The sequence below is a fragment of the Lutra lutra genome, chromosome 1, assembly GCF_902655055.1.
Source record: "Lutra lutra chromosome 1, mLutLut1.2, whole genome shotgun sequence".
NCBI classification, from domain to species: domain Eukaryota; kingdom Metazoa; phylum Chordata; class Mammalia; order Carnivora; family Mustelidae; genus Lutra; species Lutra lutra.
In genome coordinates, this window is record NC_062278.1 from 151,627,081 (window position 1) to 151,647,536 (window position 20,456).

Genomic DNA, 20,456 nt, shown 5'->3' on the forward strand with positions numbered 1-20,456 from the left:
GCTCTTGTGCCCCCCGCTTCCCGTGCAAGGAAGGCTCCTCTCCCCACCAACGACCCAACGCCCACCCTCCTTTAGTGACCCGATCCTACCTCGTTTCCACTACCAATCCTTCACTCCTCCCCCAAGAAAGACACCAAACACACGAAGTCCCGGCGAGTTCCCTGAACAGTGAGTTCACTTGGATCTTCCTCTAGCTAGGTTGTGGATTCTGTGGGTCAGGGGAAGGCCGGTCACAGATGGCTTCTCCCTTCTCAGATGGGCCAGGCCCCGAGCTGAGGCTCACTGATAAAGACTCCCTGATGAGCGGCCCCCATCCCTGAATGCCCCACCACTCCTTACCACCCGAGGCAGAGACTCACAGGCAACCCCACACACCGGCACAGGTCGGTGCCAACAGGAGGACCAGGTGTGTGCAGAAAAGCACCCACTGGTGTCTCAGACAAGGATACCACCTAGGACAGCCTGAAGGGAAGAGCTAACTCTTTGCTAACCAAAGACCTCCTAAGAAAAGAGGAATGTTCTTTCTGCACCGTGCACTGGGAGAGCCACGGGCCCGCAGGTGGCCATCGGGTGCTTGAAACATGACCAGTATCACTGGGAACCCGAATTCCCTGTGCTAATGCTAATGGATTTAACTTTACAGAGCCACTTGTGGCCAATGCATTCCCAGCAGACAGAACATGGGAACTCCAGAGCGCCCACCTCCACAGCCCCAAAGTCAAGGAGTGACGCTCCAGGCTGGAAGCTGGAACCTATTTATACATATATGATTTTATTTAGTAATTATTATGTACAGGTTGCCATTCGACATAACCCAAGTTGTAAAAGGCTTCCCTGGGTGAGCTTTTTTTAAAGATTTTATTTACTTATTTGATAGAGATCACAAGTAGGCAGAGAGGCAGGCAGAGAGAGAGGAGGAAGCAGGCTCCCTGCTGAGCAGAGAGCCCAATGCGGGGCTCGATCCCAGGACCCTGGGATCATGACCTGAGCCAAAGGCAGAGGCTTTAACTCACGGAGCCACCCAGGCGCCCCTGGGTGAGCTTTTTAAAAGCCGGTTTACTTTTCTTTCTCTCTTTAAGATTTTTATTTATTTATTTGAGAGAGAGAGAGAAACTGAGATAGTGAGAGAGCACAAGCAGGGAGGAGAGGGAGGAGCCCGATGCAGGGCTCGATCCCAGAACCCTGGGATCCTAACCTGAGCCGAAGGCAGAAGCTTAACTGACTGAGCCAGCCAGGCGCCCTGCAAGTTTCCTTTTCTTACTGCTATAATTCACCATATAGTCTGCATTCAGAGTGCATTTCCTCTGCACGAGGGAAGGACCTTCATACAACTTAGGAGAGATGACATACCAAACGACTAATTTCAAAGCCATGCCTGGAGGAAATTGCAAGCTGGTTCTGTGCCTTTTTTGGCCCTGAGCCCCCTAGCTGTCTGGGTGGGGGAAGCCATGGACCCCTTCTCAGAACAATATCTTTAAGAGAATAAAGTAATTAAGACAAAAAGGAAGCCAGATATATTGAACTAGTCACTAAACTATTAATAACAACAATCGTGATACAGTAACACACAGGACCTGGCTTCAGGCCTGGTAATTACTGACACCTTGAAGTGGAGCTTAGCACGAACAGGACTTGGAGACATCATACAACAGACAGCAGCTGTGCTCTCCACTGGTGACAAAGTCACGGGTGCTATTAATGCTGTGCCTTGGTGCCCGCCTTCATATGAGAAGGAAGCACTATATACAATTAGGGATTAAGAGAAAATATGTGCCCCTCCCTCAGGTTCATAGGCCTCCTGAGTCCTATCTGGGGATCCCTGATTGGGAGCTCCTGCCAAACGCAAGAGAGCTGGCAATGCACTCCTCGGGCAGAAACTGCTGCTCACGGTTTGATTCAGCAACTAGAGAGGCTGGGAGCAAGACTGGCAGATTTGGCCGTTCTGCTCCAGAAACATGGGCACAACACCACGGAGCGCCGCAAATACCTTTAATACATCGTGCACTTTAAAAATAGCCATCCTCAAAACCGGAGGCCAGCTGTGCCAATGGCTCCAGGGAAAGACAAGCGAAAGCTCCATCTCAGCAAATACGAAAGCTGAGAATCTCTGCAGAAAAGCCCGAAACGCAGATTTTCAGTTTGACTTCACTATGTCACGGCTTCGTTTTAAAACAGGTCTGTCCCTGAGAGTGAGGAATGCGGTGGAGGGCCTCCTAAGTGTATGGAAATAAGATGCCCCCAGGAGGCCACTGCGCCAAGGTGGGAAGCCAAGAAGAAGGGAAACTGAGGCAGGGAGCACACGCTGCTACGTAGGCCAGTCTGAGCTGAGTGTCGTCGGCTCCAGATGGAGGAATCGGGGGGCACCGAATGTTCTTTGCTGCCTTTCCTGGGATTCCTGGACCACCAGTCTGCCCCTTGGAAAGCTATGTCATGTATCTCTCGTTTTGGTTTCATTAGATGTAGTCAAGCTGAGAGAGAAAGAGTGTGTGTGTTCTAGCCTGAATTTGATATATAAAAGGAAAGAAGCTCACAATTTAGGAAAAGTGGGCCAAACAACTAGGCGGGGAGCGAGCAGTGTCAGTAACGGGGGTGGAGGGTGTACAGGGAAAGAGCCCTAAGGAAAGGCCAAATTCCAAAGGGACTGAGTGTCACAAACATTGACACCGCCATCCACTCATATTCATTTGGGAGTGTTTCTCTCAAAAGTTCTCGTCTCCTCAAAAAGACTGTGGTATTTCCTCAAACCATGAAACAGGACCTAAATATAAAAGGTCTTGGTCATTTGTTCTTTGGTCTGTTTGTCCACCCATCCAAATCTAGTAGCTACTAAGCACGCACAATCCTGTAACACAAGCTCCGAGTAGATGGCAGAGTGTCCCAGAGAGGGATGGAGGAAAGGAGCAAAGAAGACATGGCCCCCGCCTTCGAGAGGCCTTAGTCTGACAGAAGAAGGTGCAGCGAGGAAGCTCACCAAGCATCACGGGGAAAGGCCAGCAGAGGAGGCCTGCCCAGTGCTGCTGAACCCCAGCAGGGAGGGGCTGACCTGGAAAATCCCCTTCTCAACCATGTCTCCCTAAACCCCAAGCATGAAACAGATCAGGCCAGAGCTACAAAATCAGATTGCGGGGGAAATCATTTTGTAGCAATGGAAACGCCCCTCCAGGTGGAGAGACAGACACTTTTTCAGGTCACAGACACTGAAAGCCCCCAAGAGGATGACCAGGAAGCCTAGAAAGAACCAGCAGAACTGCATGGGCAACTTAAGAAATCTGGAATGCACTGTGAGCCCGAAACAGCTCATATTCTAGTACGGTTAGAAAAATAACAAGGTATGAATAAGATCTTCCAGACAGCTGAGGTTCCCATGAAATATATCCATTACGGACATGAGGAGAAAAAAATAGGACCGAGTCAGAGAGACGGCAAAGGAGGAGTGAGTCTGCCGGGAGCAGGCTCGCGAGCCCCAGCTGCAGATCTGATCTAAGCAGTGGAAAGAGAAGCCCACCCACCGCACCTCCCCTCCAGACCTGCCTCTCTGCTGGGGTGCCCTGCAGCCCAGCAGGTGGGGAGCAAGGACCCAGAGTGGATGCTCACCATGGGGAACAGCCCGAAAGAGTGGTAGCGCCGGGATGTGGTGTTGGGCACGGTCTTGTTCCGGAGGTTCTTGAGCTCCTCCTGCGCCTCGTGAAGCATCTCCATGCACTCGGCGTACTTGTCCTCCAGCTCTCGCAGCTGCGGGCACCAGAAAGGAATGCAGGGTCAGCACGGGGCTGCCCAGGGCCTCCGTGCCCGACCCCGAAGGGCCCTGGAGGCTCAGTCCGGCTCCCACTTGGGGCATGCTTCTAGCCTCCCGAGTCCTAATGCATGACCGAGATCACAGGCTTCCAGTGATGGGGTGTATAAGTCATGGGGGTGAAAGGCACGGTACAGGAATCGCGCCAGTGGGACGGTAGGGGTGTCATGTGGTGACAGATGGGGCAACAGTGTGGTGACCACAGCGTAATGTACAGAGGTGTCCCACCACTACGCTGTACCCCTAAAACTCTTGGAACCTTGTGCCAATGAGAACCAATAAAAAATGGTTATTATTTTCAAAGCCAACACCCTCATTTCCAGCCACATCTGTGAGTGGGGTCCTTTCCGTGGTGAGCTCCGGGCCATTTCTCTCACCGGACATCGAACAGGAGCAGGCTGTGCAAGGCCTGGCCTCCTGGGTGCTCGCCAGCAGTGATGGGTGTCAGCAGGAATTTACCAGTAAGAACGGCTTTCAAATCAGAGTAAGGACAGCTAGCGAGGTGGACACGACCCATGGCCCGCCAGACGGAGGCTGAGCACCTTAACTGCAACGGGCCTGGGGAAAGGCGGGGGGGCGGGGCGGGGGGAGCTGCTCACCTCAGCCGTGAGCTGCCGCTGGGCATCCTTAGCGGCCCCCAGGTGCTGGACCAGCTCTTCATTTTCCACCGCGCACTGCAACAGGGCAAAGGCCCATCAACTTCTTCTCTAAGATACCTGGAAACGTCTGACTGCCTCTTATTACCTGGTCTGTTCCGATCCTATCACATTTCTACAGTGACACTTTTATGCCAGAGTCCCATTTTGTCTTTTCTGTAATTCTGAAGGCAGCCTTTCCTACATCTGTGTTCATGCTGGATGGCCCCCCATTCCCCTGCCACTACAGGCACAGCCCCTCCCCAGACAGGCTCCACCTTGAGCTTCTGGCAAAGGCCTGACGTGGGAAATGAAACTGTGTTTGTTCTGTTCTTGCTGTCTTGCTGCTGCTCTAGCTTAAATCTATGGGGGATATGACCCTGCTGTGGGACACACCAGAGTGCACCATGTAAAAACAAACCCTAGACTAAAAAATTCATGAGTTAAATTCAGAACTCTGGATCTACGGTACTTTTCTTAATGAATTCTACTGATGTGCAGATTATTTTTAAGAGAGAGGTGGTTATAGGATGCCCTCCCCAGTTCAGGGTGACTAGTTCACTCTGCTGAACTTGCTAATAAGCCTTTTCTCCAAAGGGGCGGCATAGACACCTAAACTATGAGACCAAAGGTCCCAGTCTTCAGGGGCCAGTGCCATCTGCGGCAGCCAGAGAAACAGAAGCCTTACAGCTTTTGCCTTCTTCTGCAAGTCGACTATCTGTGACAGCAGGTGTGTGATCTCCTCCTGCTGGCGGGCGGCATCCTCAGTCTTCTTGGCCAGCTCCTCTGAGATACTGGCGATCTGCACGTTGGCGTCCCCTTTCACCAAGAAACGACAACAAGAGAAGTCAGACCCAGAGAGAATGGTTTCTTTGTGGTGTGCTCAAGAAAAGGCATCTTTGTTACCAGACAGGGGGAGGAGTAGAGAGGACAGTGAAGAAGGAACAGTGCCCGTTTTCCGTACGGGCTTAGTCTGTCATGAGAAAGAGGCGTGGGGACCCAGCCCTGCTGACCAAAGCCGCCTCCCTTCCCAGAGGAAGTCAGACAGGCTTGGGGAGTCAGCCAGGAGATGACTGCCCCACGACCCCATGCATCTGCCCGAATCCCCACGTTTGTGCATGAACGGGTCCACATCATTAACAGGAGCTCCCTGCTCCACCCTGTCCTAGAAGGAACTGCTACCGGCACAGTGTAATCCCCTGGAGTGTTTTCAACCCATATTCAGAGTCATAACTCATTTTACTAGATTAGAACACGGGGTGTGTTTCATTTGCTGAAACTCAAAATACTGTTTGCCCTTTTGTCTTAACTTGTAAACTTACGGTGGAGAGGGCGGGAGGAAGTACTTATTTGCAAAATGGAGAACTCTGGCCTCACCTTTCACCCATCAGTTATGAGAACCATAACTGGTTAGTGTTTGCACATCGGCAGGAGAACTCTGTAACTGGGCTTAACTTAGACTTCACATAACTCCAGTGTTCCAGTAGAAAGCCGGAATCAAACATCGTCTCAGGGAGAAATTAGGACAGTGTAAGACTGACAATCCAGTACCCAAATTTCTTATGAATCAGAGTGAGGGGTGCCATGCAAGACAGGGGGGCGGGGAGAGTGTCTCATCCCAATGATGGCAGTTAGAGAAAGTAAAAAGAGGTGGTGGGGATGGAGCAAGAGGATCAGGTCATACTCAGTTCCTTCACGCAGTCGTTGACCAGCTGCTGTTCCTTCTCTTCGTAGGTGATGGTCTCCGTCTTCAGCTGGCAGGCCTATGGGTAAGGCTCGGGTCAGAGACCCACAGTCACACCTGGACCGGTGGGGTGGGCAAGGCTAGGGCAAGGAGCAAGGACTAACCCGGGTCTGGAAGGCTTCCCTTCACCCTCTCCCCACCTGCCATCCATGACACCCTCAAATACAGACAGTCCATCAGAATGCCCTGCTCAGTTAAGGAATCTCAGACCCTCAAAGCTGAAGAGCTAAAAACGGTGTACCACCAGAGGGCGCCACACAAAGCGATGTGCAGTCCGCAAGTGTCTCCCTCGTGTCTGTTCATTTGCATCAGTCCCGGCTCACAGACACAGACCAAAGGTGTCTAGGACTCAGCTCTGCCTACCGTCTACGGATGACCACAGGAATGGCTAACTTTTATCATGTACCTGCTTTATGCAAGGCACTGTCCTATGAGGCCTGAGTTGGAGTTAAATCTACTGTATTTAGCTAAGTTAAAACACCGTATGATACGAAAGCACTGAAATTCAGAGACCCGGGAGCTACCCCAGGACTCTGGATAGCTTGCTCCCAGCTGACAAGGTGAGAAAGTAGAGATCCAAAGGTCTGAAGAAAATATCCCAGGTGGAGAGGAGCTATCTCTGAGCCCTCAGGACCGGGCCCCAAGGAGACACTACACTCCCAGAAACTGAGGTAGAACGGGTAGGCAGCTGGGATCAGATTCCCTCCACCTGCTTTAGGGGAACACTGACAGAGGGACAGATTACCATGCACCAAGGCCTGGGGCGTTCACATGGGACAGGCACTGGCTATTATGCTGGCAATAGCCCTGGCTTGGCCCCTGGCTATCAGAGAACGCTTGGACAACCCTCTTGGTCACTCTGGGTTTGTGTCTCCCACTAGAAAATAAGGACTAGAAGATCTATGGTTTAAGGAAACAGGACCCTTTCCTCATGCATAGCCCTCGTAAGCTCAGACATGAGGCTCTTTTCAACAGGTGGGCAAGTTCAAGGTGGTCTGCCCTACTGCAGGGGTTTCAGGGAACCCTGGGCCAGCTGAGGTGGGCATACAACCCAAACTTGACAAAGCATACCTCTGGCTGGAGAACATAAACTCACTGATAATTAAGACAAAAAGTATTAAACTTGCACACATTGGTGTTTTTAGGTAGGGGCCATGGGTGAAGGGAAGTAGCAGGTTCAGAGTCACAGAGTCTTACAAATCCAGCCCTTGTCATTCCCTAACTTGCACCACGTTGGCAAATCAAACACCTAGGAGCCTGGGTCCCAGCTTTCTCACTGTAAATGAGAAGCAAAATAACCAGCTTCTAGCCCTGCTGTGAAACTTGGAAAAAACAAAAACAAAAACAAAACACAACTGCTGTGAAACTTGAGAAAAAAAAAACAAACCTGAAAAACAAAAAACACAATACAGGCAAAGTGCACAGCGACCAGCTAGTGAGAAACACTCAAAAGCATGAGTCCAGGAAGAGATTATGCTGAGTGAAATAAGTCAAGCAGAGAGAGTCAATTATCATATGGTTTCACTTATTTGTGGAGCATAACAAATAGCATGGAGGACAAGGGGAGATGGAGAGGAGAAGGGAGTTGAGGGAAATTGGAAGGGGAGGTGAACCATGAGAAACTATGGACTCTGAAAAACGATCTGAGAATTTTGAAGGGGTAGGGGGTGGGAGGTTGGGGGCACCAGGTGGTGGGTATTGTAGAGGGCACGGATTGCATGGAGCACTGGGTGTGGTGCAAAAATAATGAATACTGTTATGCTGAAAAAATAAAAAATTTAAAAAAAAAAATAAATAAATAATAATTTAAAAAAAAAAAAAAAAAAAGCAAAAAAAGCATGAGTCCCCATGTGGTCCCAGCTCTACCTTTTTATGTTAATTGTCTAAGAAATCTGTCTCCAAGTTCTCACGTACTATATTCCCTCAGAGCATATGTGACCTGCGGCAACAAGCCTCAGTGTCATCTCCATGGCAGAGCTAGAGGACGCCACGAAGAGACACCACCAACGGAGCCTGCCCTAACTGGAGGAGGAGGGGGTTGCCACTCTTGCCCACCCGCACGGAGAATCCCCAAGCCCTCGGTCCCCCAGACAGGTACGTGCTCCCCAGAAGCCAATGCCCAGCTCAGAGGAGGCATGCCAGCCAGGCTCAGGGTGCTGCAGTGAGTGGAGCTCAGGTGGCTCTCTCACAGATGGTCACCCTTGAGAATGGCGCTGTAAGCACAGCTCCTCCTGCCAGATAAGGCAAAGGGGGCCACCACCCTCCAGAGGGAACAAGGGCAGGGAGTGCACTTGACCTCCGATCGAAGTACGACGTTCTCCTCTTCGAGGTCCTTCAGCTTCTTCTGAAGAGAATCTAGATGGAAGTAATTCTGGACGGAGGAGGATGACTCATTCCTCTTCAACCTGGGGGAGAAAGTGCAACTTCGCTCCAGAGAGAGAGACTGGCTCCCTGCACCTGGCCAAGTACCGTTTCCGGTGGGGGGAGGGGTGACCATGAACCATGCAGGGGTGAAGGTGGCCCCCTGCTGCCACATAGGTTCACCAGCACTCAGGACCCCCATCCCCACCCTCTGGCCACTGTGTGCAGCTGCCACATGGCCTCACTACTCAGCAGAATCGACTATTTGAAGCTGACACACAATTCCAGATGCCTAGAAGCCTATTTCATATTTACATTGCAATTCTGTGTGCCTAGTCCTAAGTACTCTACAGGTATGAAGCCAATTAATGCTCATAACCCTCTGAACCAAGTACTATCAGGATTCCCATTTAACAAAGAGGAAACAGGCACAGAGCGGTTAAGTAACTTAGCCAAGAGCACACAGCTAGGAAACCACAGAGCCAAGGTCTGAACTGAGACCACTGGACTCTAGAGTTCATGCTCCTGATGTAAGGTTCTGAGGACTCTCTGAGAAGTCTCCACACCTTCTGTCCCAGGGGCTCGCTGTGGCATCTCTGGCTCCAGAACCCATCTTATCCTCTACCTAATTGCAGGGCCCACCTGTTACCCGTGACCAGGCCAGATCAATCTAAATTGACAAATAACCCTGTCTCCTTCCACGTCCTGCTGAAATCATCCAATCTGTCGGAGGCACATGGAGATGCTTGGTCTGGGGAAGGCCGGGAGCAGTGGACCTGAGCCACTGGGGAAGTGACCCTGCCAAGGGACTGCCAAGGACACAGGTGACAGCCAGCTGCCTGCACCGCGGCCCCAGAGACACGGCCCTCTGTGACTTACGGGGTGGAGCACACGGACTCGGGCTCGCTCTCCTCCGCGGCGCTGGTGTAGAACTGAAGCAGCTCATCCTTCATGGACAGCTCATGCCGGAGCTGAGACACCTGCACAGACACAGTGGGGCCGGGGTCGGGGGGGGGGGATAGCATTCAGCTCTGAGCACCACTGAGCCCCTGCCATGTCCAGACACTTGCTGCTGGGTGACAATGTCTGTTTAATTCCTCACCCAAAGTGAAGGCAGGTCATCGATTTGGGGCCTTACAAGGAAGAGAGGTTGCATTTGATCCCACTGAAGAAGAATACAGTAACCGTGTTTTGACAGAAAACCCTCTGCCTAAGTTTATGGTTTTTACTTTGGTTCAGAGAGGAGGTGAGAGGAGACTAGAAGGCTCTGGAATGAGGTTTGGGGGTGGGGGACAAGACAGCATATGGGCTTTGCAAGTAGTCAGATGACCAGCTGGGCAAATGGCCAGAGAAAGAGATCGTGTTACCAAGCGAAAGAAGAGGCCATTCACTTCTGCTGAAATGCAACGCCACCCTGGACTGGGCCCCTGGCAACGCCAGCTCTGGGTGGGCAGCTACGAGCCGCTTGCCCACCCTCGCTGTCATACTTGCGACACTCAGAGCTCCACCCTGTGACTGCTGCACTCTCACAGGGCTCGCGGCCAAGCCTGGCCAGACCTTGCTCTGTACTCAGTGACCACAAGATAGCAATTTCAGACACAGGGAGAAAGGAGGCAGCCATCAGGAAGTGGCCATACTGATAACTAGGACAGTTTTTGCAAGTCGCCTAATTTATACTTAACATCTTAAGCAAACAAACCTGTGCCATAAAAGTTTTCACTTCTGATTAGCAGGGAACCGGTGCTGTAAGCGAGAATTATGATCTGGTTGTCATTCTTTCTTATTTCTAATTTGATTTGGGGTCTACAGTTGTTCCCAGCTTTCCTACCCAACACAGTGGGTATTTATGACTTCCACGGAGAAGCAAATTCTATGTGCACAAAAGCTTTAGTTCTAACATCTACATTGACAATTTAATGATGTGCCAAAGGGGAACATATTACAGCTTCCAAATTCAAAGCTTTTCCAAGGAAAAAGACACTTTTCCACTTCCAAATAGGTGGGTACTCTCTGTGTAATGTGAGGGAACCCCCGGCAAGGGCAGTCATGTGGAGGAACAGCACACGAGGGACAGTGGGCGACCATGTATTGGTCCCCTGGGTGGCAGGTCCTCTGCTCCCTAATGCCTGCGAGAAGGGGAGGTCAGGCCATGATGCTAGGTGCCAGGAAAGCAGGGAGCAACTTGACTTCTCCAAACATGACCATATCCTACCCGAACATCTTCCAGAGGAAACTGCCCAGGGTGAAAACTTTTCTCAGATATTGGCCAGTTTGTTTCATCAATATTAAAACCATTACCAAACCCAGGCAATAATAGGTGGGAAGAGCTTCCATGAGGACAAGGTCTAAATAAATCTGAAAGACATGAGTCCGGGCATCCCCTCCCACTTAGAAGGTTTCTGACAGAAAATAAGGAAAACCAGGAGAAGAAGAAGGTCAAGTGAAAGTCCTCACAGCTAAAATCTGCAGTTGAAAGAACAGGATGATGGGGAAGAAGCAACTAAGTAGGGCCCAGCTCTAATTCCTAAGCCTGTCCCAGCCACCCTGCCCGACTCGGCAGAGCCTCCCTTGTCCTACCCACACCACAACTTTCCAGAAAACTAGTGCTGCTCCTCCGAAACACCAGCCCAGTAAGATAAGCCTAAAGCATTCAGCACCCCAACCCTGACCACTGATGCCCTTCATCCAAGGTTTGGGTCATGAAAATGATAGGGTTCCTACCGTGACTCCAATAGCCTATTTTTTTCATTTTGTTTTACAAACACAAAATCGTATTGGAATGAAGAATGTGCCGTCGCTACCCTACTCTGCAGCACGGGCTAGCCTCTTCGCGACAGGGCTCCCCTATGGCCTGCCTGTGCCCACCTGCCCCCAGGAACCCCCGCTCACCGCCGTCTTAGCCTGCGTGCACTCCTCACAGGCTAAGTGTACTTTGCAGCCTGTGTGAGGACCTGGACTCTCAGGGCACAGGGACAGGTGCTGCCCCCGCACAGCCAGGCCTGGTGGCACTGGCTACTCTGGCCCTAGTGAGCAGGTGAAGGTTGTTCCTACCCCAGCTGGCACTGTCCACACTGTCTGAAGCAGGGTCATGAACAGAAGCAGCAGCAGGAGGCCACCCCAGAATAGACAGCTCTGGAGCCTGAGCGCAAACCCGCCAGCCCCTGATAGACAGCTCTGGAGCCTGAGCTCAAACCTGCCGGCCCCTGGCCCTTGCCACGAGCTCACCTCCTCCCTGATGTGCTCCACCTGCTCCTCCAACAGCTCGTTCCTCTCCGTTAGTGTCTTGTTCTTCTTCAACAATGACTGGCCGATCCGAGCAGCCAGTTCTAAATCCCGCTCTTTCTATGAAAGGCAAAGGTGAGAACAGATGTTCAGAACACCTGTGCTTCCCAAAGGAGCCCAGGGCGCTCATCGTCAACTGAGGAAAACAGGACATTTCGAACTAACAAAGGTATTAATAACTCGCCGTCCACATACCCACACTTGATACCTGTTCAAAGAAGGGGATGCTCTGCCTACAGAAGGTGTCAGAGCTATGCAGACCTCGGGCAATGGGAGACAACCCAAGGACTACAAGTCTCTGTTCCTACGAGAGAAACGCGCTTCCAAAAACATTTCTCTGCAGCGGCTTTGGGTGTCTGTGAAATCATGTGACAATCTGTCCACCTGAGGGCTGGGCTACTGTACCCTTACGGCCCAGCACATGGAAATACTCTGTAGCTGCCTGCTGGATGAATGAATGAGCACAGGAATCCCACAGTGCTCTTGCAATAAAGCAAAGAGCTGATGCAGGGAGGCAGGCTCCTTAGAACATACGAAAGTGGAATTTACAGAGCTATTTGTCTTTACTTCATACGAAACAGAAATGGCCAAAGTTAATCTGAAATCCAACAGCACGTTTCTTTTACTTAATGGAGGGTACTTAGGTTGATTTTTTATTATTTATGTATTTATTTGAGAGAGAGAGAGCATGCCTGCACAAGAGGGAGGATCCAAGGGAGGGAGAAAGAGAGAATCTGAAGCAGACTCTCCCCTGAGCATAAAGCCCGACGCAGGGATGGATTCGGGGACCCTGAGATCAGGACCTGATCCGTGGGAGGAGCCTGAAACTTCTGATCTCAGGGTTGGGGATTTGAGCCCTCCCGTTGTGTGTAGAGATTATTAAAAAAACAAACTTTTAAAAAACTTCTAAAAATATTTTCAAAATGGAGGGGCACCTGGGTGGCTCAGTCATTAAGTGTCTGCCTTCAGCTCAGGTCATGATCCCAGGGTCCTGGGACTGAGTCCCGTATCGGGCTCCTTGCTCAGCAGGAAGCCTGCTTCTCCCTCTCCTACTCCCCCTGCTTGTGTTCCCTCTCTTGCTGTCTCTCTATCAAATAAATAAATAAAATCTTTAAAAAAAAATACTTTCAAAATGGAGATAATGCATAAAATCTTGCCTTACCTCAGGGAACAAGACTGTGTTAAGGACACAGAAGTTTTTTTATTTCAGCTGATGATACCACTTATATGCCTCAGAACAGTACACCAAGGAAGATCTTTATTTGATAGAGATCACAAGCAGGCAGAGAGGCAGGCAGAGAGAGGAGGAAGCAGGTTCCCCGCTGAGCAGAGAGCCTGATGTGGGGCTTGATCCCAGGACCGTGAGATCACGACCTGAGCCAAAGGCAGACGCTTAACCCACTGAGCCACCCAGGCACCTACACCAAGGAAGATCTTTAGTGGCATATAAAGGTACAGCTGTGGGGCATCTGAGTGGCTCAGTTGGTGGGGCAGCAGAATCTTGACTTTGGGTAAGGTCATGATCTTAGGGCTGTGAGATCAAGCCCCCGTGTCAGGGTCTGTGCTCAGGCAGGAGTCTGCTTGAGATTCTCTCCCTCTCCCTTTGCCCTTCCCCCTGCGCCCTTCCCCCACTTCTGTGCTCTCTCTAAAATAGATAAATCTTTAAATAAATACATACATATACATATATATATGTATGATATACATATATATGTATGATATACATATATATGTATGATATACATGATATATGTATATCATACATATATACATGTCATACATAAATATGTATGATATGATATACATATCATACATATATATGAGGAAAGATGTTTCCTGACAGTGCAGACAGCAGGACAGACGCCATCACCGAAGGCTGACTCCTCCGTGCTGAGAAACTGTTTGCCACTGTGGTTAGGTTCAACTTGCTCCCTTGTGGGTAGGATTAGCAAGGGGAGGGGAGCTCTGGGAAACTAAATCATTTATGAAGCTTGTGCTAATTTCATATAGCTGGTGTAAAAAGAAGAGGAATGGGAATGTGGAGTTTAGAGAAGAAAAGCTGGGCGGGGGAAGCAGATGCCTAGGTGGCTCAGTCAGTTAAGCATCTGCCTTCAGTTCAGGTCATGATCCCACGGTTCTGGGATCAAATCCTCCACCAGACTCCTTGCTCAGCAGGGTAACTGCTTCTCCCTCTCCCTCTGCTTGTGTGTGTGTGTGTGTGTGTGTGTGTGTGCGCGCGCGCACACGCACACATTCTCTCTCTCTCTGTCTGACAAATAAATAAATAGAACTTAAAAAAAAAAAGCGAGGGAGGAGCCTTAGCTTCTAACTGGCTACTAACTAACCATATGACCTTGGGCCAATGGCTTCCATTTAACAAGGATCAGGTACACTCTAGGTCAGCTTTTTCCAAACATACATTATAAACCATGAGTAGGTTGGGAATCATTTTTGTAATGGCAACTGATAATTTGTTTTAAATGAAATTCAACAGCACAAGATTGAAATACCAAAGTGCATTCCACATAACGAGGGTATTATTTCATGTTTATGCTTTCGCTTGTCATATACTCATTTATGGGAGTACTGAGTCGCAACCTGAGATGCGTTTCTTACAGTGGATATTAGTCAAAAGTTTACCTGCTCCGGGGGAACACTTCTCTTCCACAGCGGTGAGATTGGGCTCTGGCTGAACATCCCTGGAACCCAGTTCCCTCCTCTGTTAGGTGGGGAGGGGGTGTGGGGCAGACTGGCTGTTAGCTACCCTTGAAAAAATCTCCTAGCATTATGATTCAGACTTGTATGATATGAAGAAAACAAAGGCACTTTGTATTTCTAACTTTTTATATGCCCACTGAATAATTCTGTGCATGAGCAGCACACTTTCCCCCTTGCTTATCACGGGAATTTCACTGACATAGGAGCGGAGCAATGGAGGTTGAAGTGCCGTTTGGGAAGACTCTAGATGCGATTTGGCACTCTCTCTCGCACAGATGATGGCCACTCCCCCCTCCATTTCCCACAGTCTGGAAACCTGTCACTGCTGTCACGGTTGCCCCAGAAGCCAGCCAGGTGTCACATCACAGGGCCCACAAATACCTCCACCTTATTCCCGCAATCTGAGCCTACCAAGGCACAAGGGGGACCAGGGACTCGAGCCAATGAACTGAGATTTTCCTTTCTGTGAACTCATCTGTGCTTGCCACAGAGTCTTCCAAGGACGGTCCTCTGCTCGGTGGCCCTTCATCACTTCTGAGACTCAACCTATGTGTTTACTGGGTACGTGGAGGAAAGGACCCAGAGGAATGGTGGGAGGGAACCTACTCTCCAGGCCGATTCAAAACCAGCATCTTGTGCAAATGGTTTCAGCTGGCTCTCCCTCACTTAAAAAGGCAATACCAGTGTCAATTTCTCTTTGGAAGCATGGTCTCCACGCATCTAACTCAAGCCCACTGAATCTACCAGAACAAATTCTCAGACTGAATACCCAGGAAGCACTTAAGGCTTCACTGCCTCCCTGGTCTACGCTGCCACCATGCATGTGTCGTGGGAAGTTCCGACAAGCGCAGACATTCCGCATGTCTTGGCCACAGTCTGCATGCAAACCCCACGGCAAACAAATCAAGCAAAAATTACAGTTACAAAAGCCTGCTGGGTAAGGCCGGCTGGAGCACCCGAAGGATGGTGAGGGCTTCCCATGGCACACAAAGGCCCAAGAGATCCCAAGAGCAACGGGCAGGGGAAGAAAAACAAATGGGCTGTGCACTCAGTGAAGCCCCTCGCCCTCCCCATGACACCCCAAACCTCAGACCTGGGGCTCTCCTCACTGTCCCTGCCCCACAGTGGGGCAGCTTTCACCCCATCTACACCAAAAATTGAATCTTTATAGTAACAGAAACAAAAACTCTCTGCAGGGGGTAAAAAAAGGATAAGTTATAGTAAAACTATTTATGGATGAAATGAAAAAATTAAACAAGTTCTGTGGTGTCTAAAAGTTATCTAAGGGGAGTACCTGGCTGGCTCAGGTGGTAGAGCATAAGACTCTTGCTCTCAGGCCTGTGGGTTTGAGCCCCACACTGGGTGTGGAGATGACTTAAAAGTTACCTAAAAATAGTTCATTTAAAAGTTACAGTAACTAAAAACTTAGTGAAGTAGCTCTGGTTTTTCTTTACTAAGAGGACAGACTGGTTGGTTTCTCCTGAACGATTCCAGAAATGAAACATTCACATATATTACACAACCAGCCAAAATATGGTAAATGTTTATAGCTAAAAACAGGAAAGCAGCTAGGAAGTGACCACTGGGTTAAACTACAGTGAGCATGAGAGATTACAAATAAAGAATTTAGGCCTTTGGAAATTAACTATTAAAAGAGCCGGTTCCCTCGTTCAGCTGGGAAATGCAGCCAGGAGGAGGAGCTCATTCCTAGGGCTTGCTCGCTCTGCCTACCCCTGTTTTGCTTAAAGAGACAGTGACCTGGCTCAGCCCCTTCTGCCAGTGGCGCCCCTGCTGTCTGACAACAGCCCCCCGGAGATGGAGAGCAGCAAGCCTCCCACACATGGCGGCTGACTCATCTCATTCACCAATCTCAGCATCAAAAGCATGACTAAGGGGCCCTCAGAACAACCCTCTCCAAACGAGGGGGAGAGAGTAGTGGGAGGCAAGCTCTGCCCAAAGGTAAATCCAAAGGCAGGAAGCCAAGGAGAGCTGCTGCGGAATCCTCTTCCCCTTAGAGGCAGAAACAAAAGCTCCCCACCCGCCACAGGCTGCGCTTTGGTATCCTGTGTGTAGTACACAGACACACACACACACATTCTCTCTCTCTCTCTCTCTCTCTCCCCCCACCCCCCACCCCCTGACCCTGCCTGCATGTGGCCGGCCTGGGAACCAAAGCAAATGATCAGAGGAAGCGGAACCAAAGCCAAGCCAAGCAGAACACAGCCCAGGACCACGGTCCGGTGACCAGCGCAGTTCACCTTTCACCGGGGAACCGCCTAGTTCCGAAGAAAGGCAGTGACTCAGAGGTGGTTCTTATCAGGACGAGGAGAAGAATGGCATTATAAATGAGACACACATACACACAGACCATGCCAGAATGAGCTGCTAAAAACAGAACCCAGAGGGCACAAAGCCACCCAAAGAAAGCGCCCCACAAATATTCTTCTTGACAGCTCAGGTTTTTTGGATTTTTTCTATTTTGTTTTGTTTTTTTTTTTTTTTAAAGAGGACAGCCTGCCATCGGGGGAGTGACCCTGGCTGAGCAGATGAGCTGGGGGGACAGGGAACTAGACACCCAGGCTCTGCATGAAGGGCTGCAGGCCCGGCTCCTTTGGGATCAATCCTCAGACGTCCGAGCAGAGACGGGGCTCCGCACCGCCAGTGCCAGCTCAGCAGGGACCAAGCACGGCAGGCGGCAGACGCTCACAGAGTAAGCATCCCATAAAAAATATGACCCTGTTTGTGTTTTTATAAAAAGGCCCACTGACAGCCAATGGACTATACTCCCCACAAAATGAATAGGGCAGTCAACGCTCAAGCCAAAAGCATGAGTCCCAGGTGCTGCAGATACCAGCCTGGGGTGCACAGCAGCTGTGTGGCCCTGGGCTGCTTCTGTCCTCTGATTCGGGTCCCTTCACCCAAACCAGGGGCACCCGTGGTGGAGAGCTACCGCAGAACTGACAAGACACAGTTCTCAGAAACAATTCACCCTTGATAACAAGCATGACAACAGCAGCAGACACTTGCAAAGGGCCTATCATTTCCAAGGTTATAAGGGAAGAGACCTCCCCACCCACCCAGCACCCCTGTCCTGGATGGTCCCCACCTTGAAAAAGCTTCCAGCTAATCTGGCTAGGAGAACAGGACAAAGGGAATTGCAGGATGACTGCCATGCTCAGGGCTCACGGGGATACAGAACCCCTGGAGCCGTGGTGACAAACAGCTCTGAAGGTCCCCATGAGCCCTGCCGCACAACACTCAAGGCCAGGGAAGGATGGGGGAGGTCCCTGGTGACAAGCTGGAGGGGTTTTCAGAATGGGATCTGTGTGTAGCTTTGGTTGCCACAGTGAGGACTTCTAAGTGTCTATAAGTATGCGGGGGGCAGGCAAAGAGGTCACACGGGCTTGGGATGCAGGCGGCTACAGAGAGAAATAGAAACCTCCCTCCTGAGGCTCTGTGGGCTGGAGGAGTGGAGTGGGCTTGGAATAAAAAGAACGGTCCGGACAGAGCCTCCTCAGAAGATCTGACAGCTAACAGTGTGGACTGAGGAGTAGACACTGGAAATACCAGGGTACCCAAAAAGCATGGCACTGTTGGGGGGAAAGGACCAGTGGGAAGGGGGTCTATAATGAACCATTTTCAGAAGTCATTGATGCTGGGCGCCTGGGTGGCTCAGTGGGTTAAACCTCTGCCTTCGGCTCAGGTCATGATCTCAGGGTCCTGGGATCGAGTCCCTCATCGGGCTCTCTGCTCGGCAGGGAGCCTGCTTCCCTCTCTCTCTCTCTCTGCCTGCCTCTCTGTCTACTTGTGATCTCTCTCTGTCAAATAAATAAATAAAGTCTTTAAAAAAAAAAAAAAAAAGAAAGAAAAAGAACGGTCCAGACAGAGCCTCCTCAGAAGATCTGACAGCTAACAGTGTGGACTGAGGAGTAGACACTGGAAATACCAGGGTACCCAAACAGCATGGCACTGTTGGGGGGAAAGGACCAGTGGGAAGGGGTCTGTGATGAACCATTTTCAGAAGTCATTGATGCTGGGCGCCTGGGTGGCTCAGTGGGTTAAGCCCCTGCCGTTGGCTCAGATCATGATCTCAGGGTCCGGGGATTGAGCCTTGCATCTGGCTCTCTGCTCAGCAGGGAGCCTGCTTCTCCCTCCCTCTCTCTCTCTCTCTCTCAGCCTCTCTGCCTACTTGTGATCTTTTTCTGTCAAATAAATAAAATCTTAAAAAAAAAAAAAAGAAGTCGTCATTGGTGCCAACCAAGCTAGCCTCCCAAGTGCCTAACGCCAGCCACCATAATGGCAACAACTGGAATACCACCAGAAGGCCTGTGCCCCAAAATGCCTCGCAATGGCCCTGTGTCACGGCCAAAAACGTAACATCACTTATTTGAGGCCGACCTGTTGGTAACTGCTGTGACATGCAGGTGACCGAGAAGTCTCAGCTTCTGCCCATACGCATCCAACCGGGTCCATGAGCGGAGAGAGGACCGGCTGCAGGAGAAGGAAGGGGAGCGGATGGCTAGGCAGGTGGGGAACTCAGGGGGGAATCCAAACAGTCCACCCCTCAGAGCAGCCATGAGAATACTGGATGTTCTGATGGGAAAAATACAGGAGAGGAGATACATAGAAGTGGGAATCAAAGATGCCTCCCAAAACTCTGGGTTCCACCACTCCTGCTCAGTCCTGTGTTTCGACCTTGTCCTACCAGTGGCTGAAAAGGACAACAATGATTTCTTTGTCTCCCACATCATGCTACCCTTTTCCTGGAAGAGCTGATGAACAGTAACATGACCCCAAGTCAACCTTGGTTCCAGAGCAGAAACAAGGGTCTAAGTTAGCACTGGTGCCATTAAGGACAGATAACGTTTAAAGACAGGCACTTATTCAATATACACCTATAAGAACCTGCTGTGTTCTGGCTGGTTCTAGGCATGGGGGTACACATATGGTGCTCATCTGTTTGTAGAGGTCTGCACAGCCCTGGGATTCTCAACTGCCAACAGAATGCTAAGAAGAAACCGAGAAAAACGGAGTCCCTAAAATACCGAAACCTCATCCACTTCTAAGCAAGTTTCATAATTTTTCTTTCCCACAATGATTTTTGGTTATTTCTATGCTGTGTAATATCCCTTTAACCTGAGGTAAGTTCCAAAAAACTACAAAGATATCATGATGATGTCTTCTTTGGATGCTTTTGGATACCCTTAAAGTATAGCATTACAAAATACTTTCAGGGTTTTTAAAAGTCTTAAATTGGGTCTTCTAGCAAACATTCCTATTTTGTGTCACTTATACATTCCTTTTAAAGACCTAACATACCTTGTACAAAGTTACAGCTACAAAGACCTACAGAGCTATCAGTTCAAAAAGCAAAGGCACTGCTTTGTACCCCAAGAAGGCCCCATTTTGGGGACTCTTCACTGAGACCAACAACCATGTATGCTTTAATCAATGTAAGTTATAATCAATCAATCATAAGCAGCCCTCGGCCTCGCCAGAAGCACTTACCTCCTCAAGAAGCCGAGTGACAGCATCTATGTCATTATACGTCTTAGTCATCTGGCCAACTCTTTCAGCACATAAAACTGCAAGAAACAAAAGTGGCAATGAGCTACGGATGTCACAAACCAGCCAAACAAATAACCCATCTAATAAAGCAGCCTTTAAGTCGGGCACAAAGGTTTGCTGGTTTGGCTAGGTCCGACCCACACTGCACTCGGCACCACCAGATTTCATTTCCCAGTTCCAGAGAAGAGCCATGGGGGTGCTCAGAGGATGGGGTAACTTCCAATCCTGCAAGGTTCTGACTGTGCATATGTGTCTATGTGTGCCACGCTCATGCACACATATAGGGGTGGCACGGGGGACAAGACGCTGGATTAGAAAGGGGTCTGGCTTCATGTAAACTCAGCAAACTGAAACG

The 20,456-nt window shown here is 50.0% G+C and overlaps 1 protein-coding gene across 21 annotated transcripts in view; it reads right to left on the minus strand.

The window, feature by feature from the left end:
• The window catches only part of TRAK1 (trafficking kinesin protein 1), a 121,896-nt gene that overhangs the window by 24,969 nt on the left and 76,471 nt on the right, over positions 1 to 20,456 (minus strand). For all 21 annotated transcript variants that reach the window (XM_047739428.1, XM_047739422.1, XM_047739443.1 and 18 more), the window contains 8 exons: positions 20,042 to 20,118; positions 11,759 to 11,875; positions 9,413 to 9,513; positions 8,469 to 8,577; positions 6,113 to 6,191; positions 5,117 to 5,247; positions 4,393 to 4,467; positions 3,595 to 3,732 (listed from right to left, as the gene is read on the minus strand). In XM_047739428.1, coding sequence (XP_047595384.1) covers positions 3,595 to 3,732; positions 4,393 to 4,467; positions 5,117 to 5,247; positions 6,113 to 6,191; positions 8,469 to 8,577; positions 9,413 to 9,513; positions 11,759 to 11,875; positions 20,042 to 20,092 — 801 coding nt within the window. In that variant the 5' untranslated portion in view covers positions 20,093 to 20,118. The remainder of the gene's footprint in view (positions 1 to 3,594; positions 3,733 to 4,392; positions 4,468 to 5,116; positions 5,248 to 6,112; positions 6,192 to 8,468; positions 8,578 to 9,412; positions 9,514 to 11,758; positions 11,876 to 20,041; positions 20,119 to 20,456) is intronic.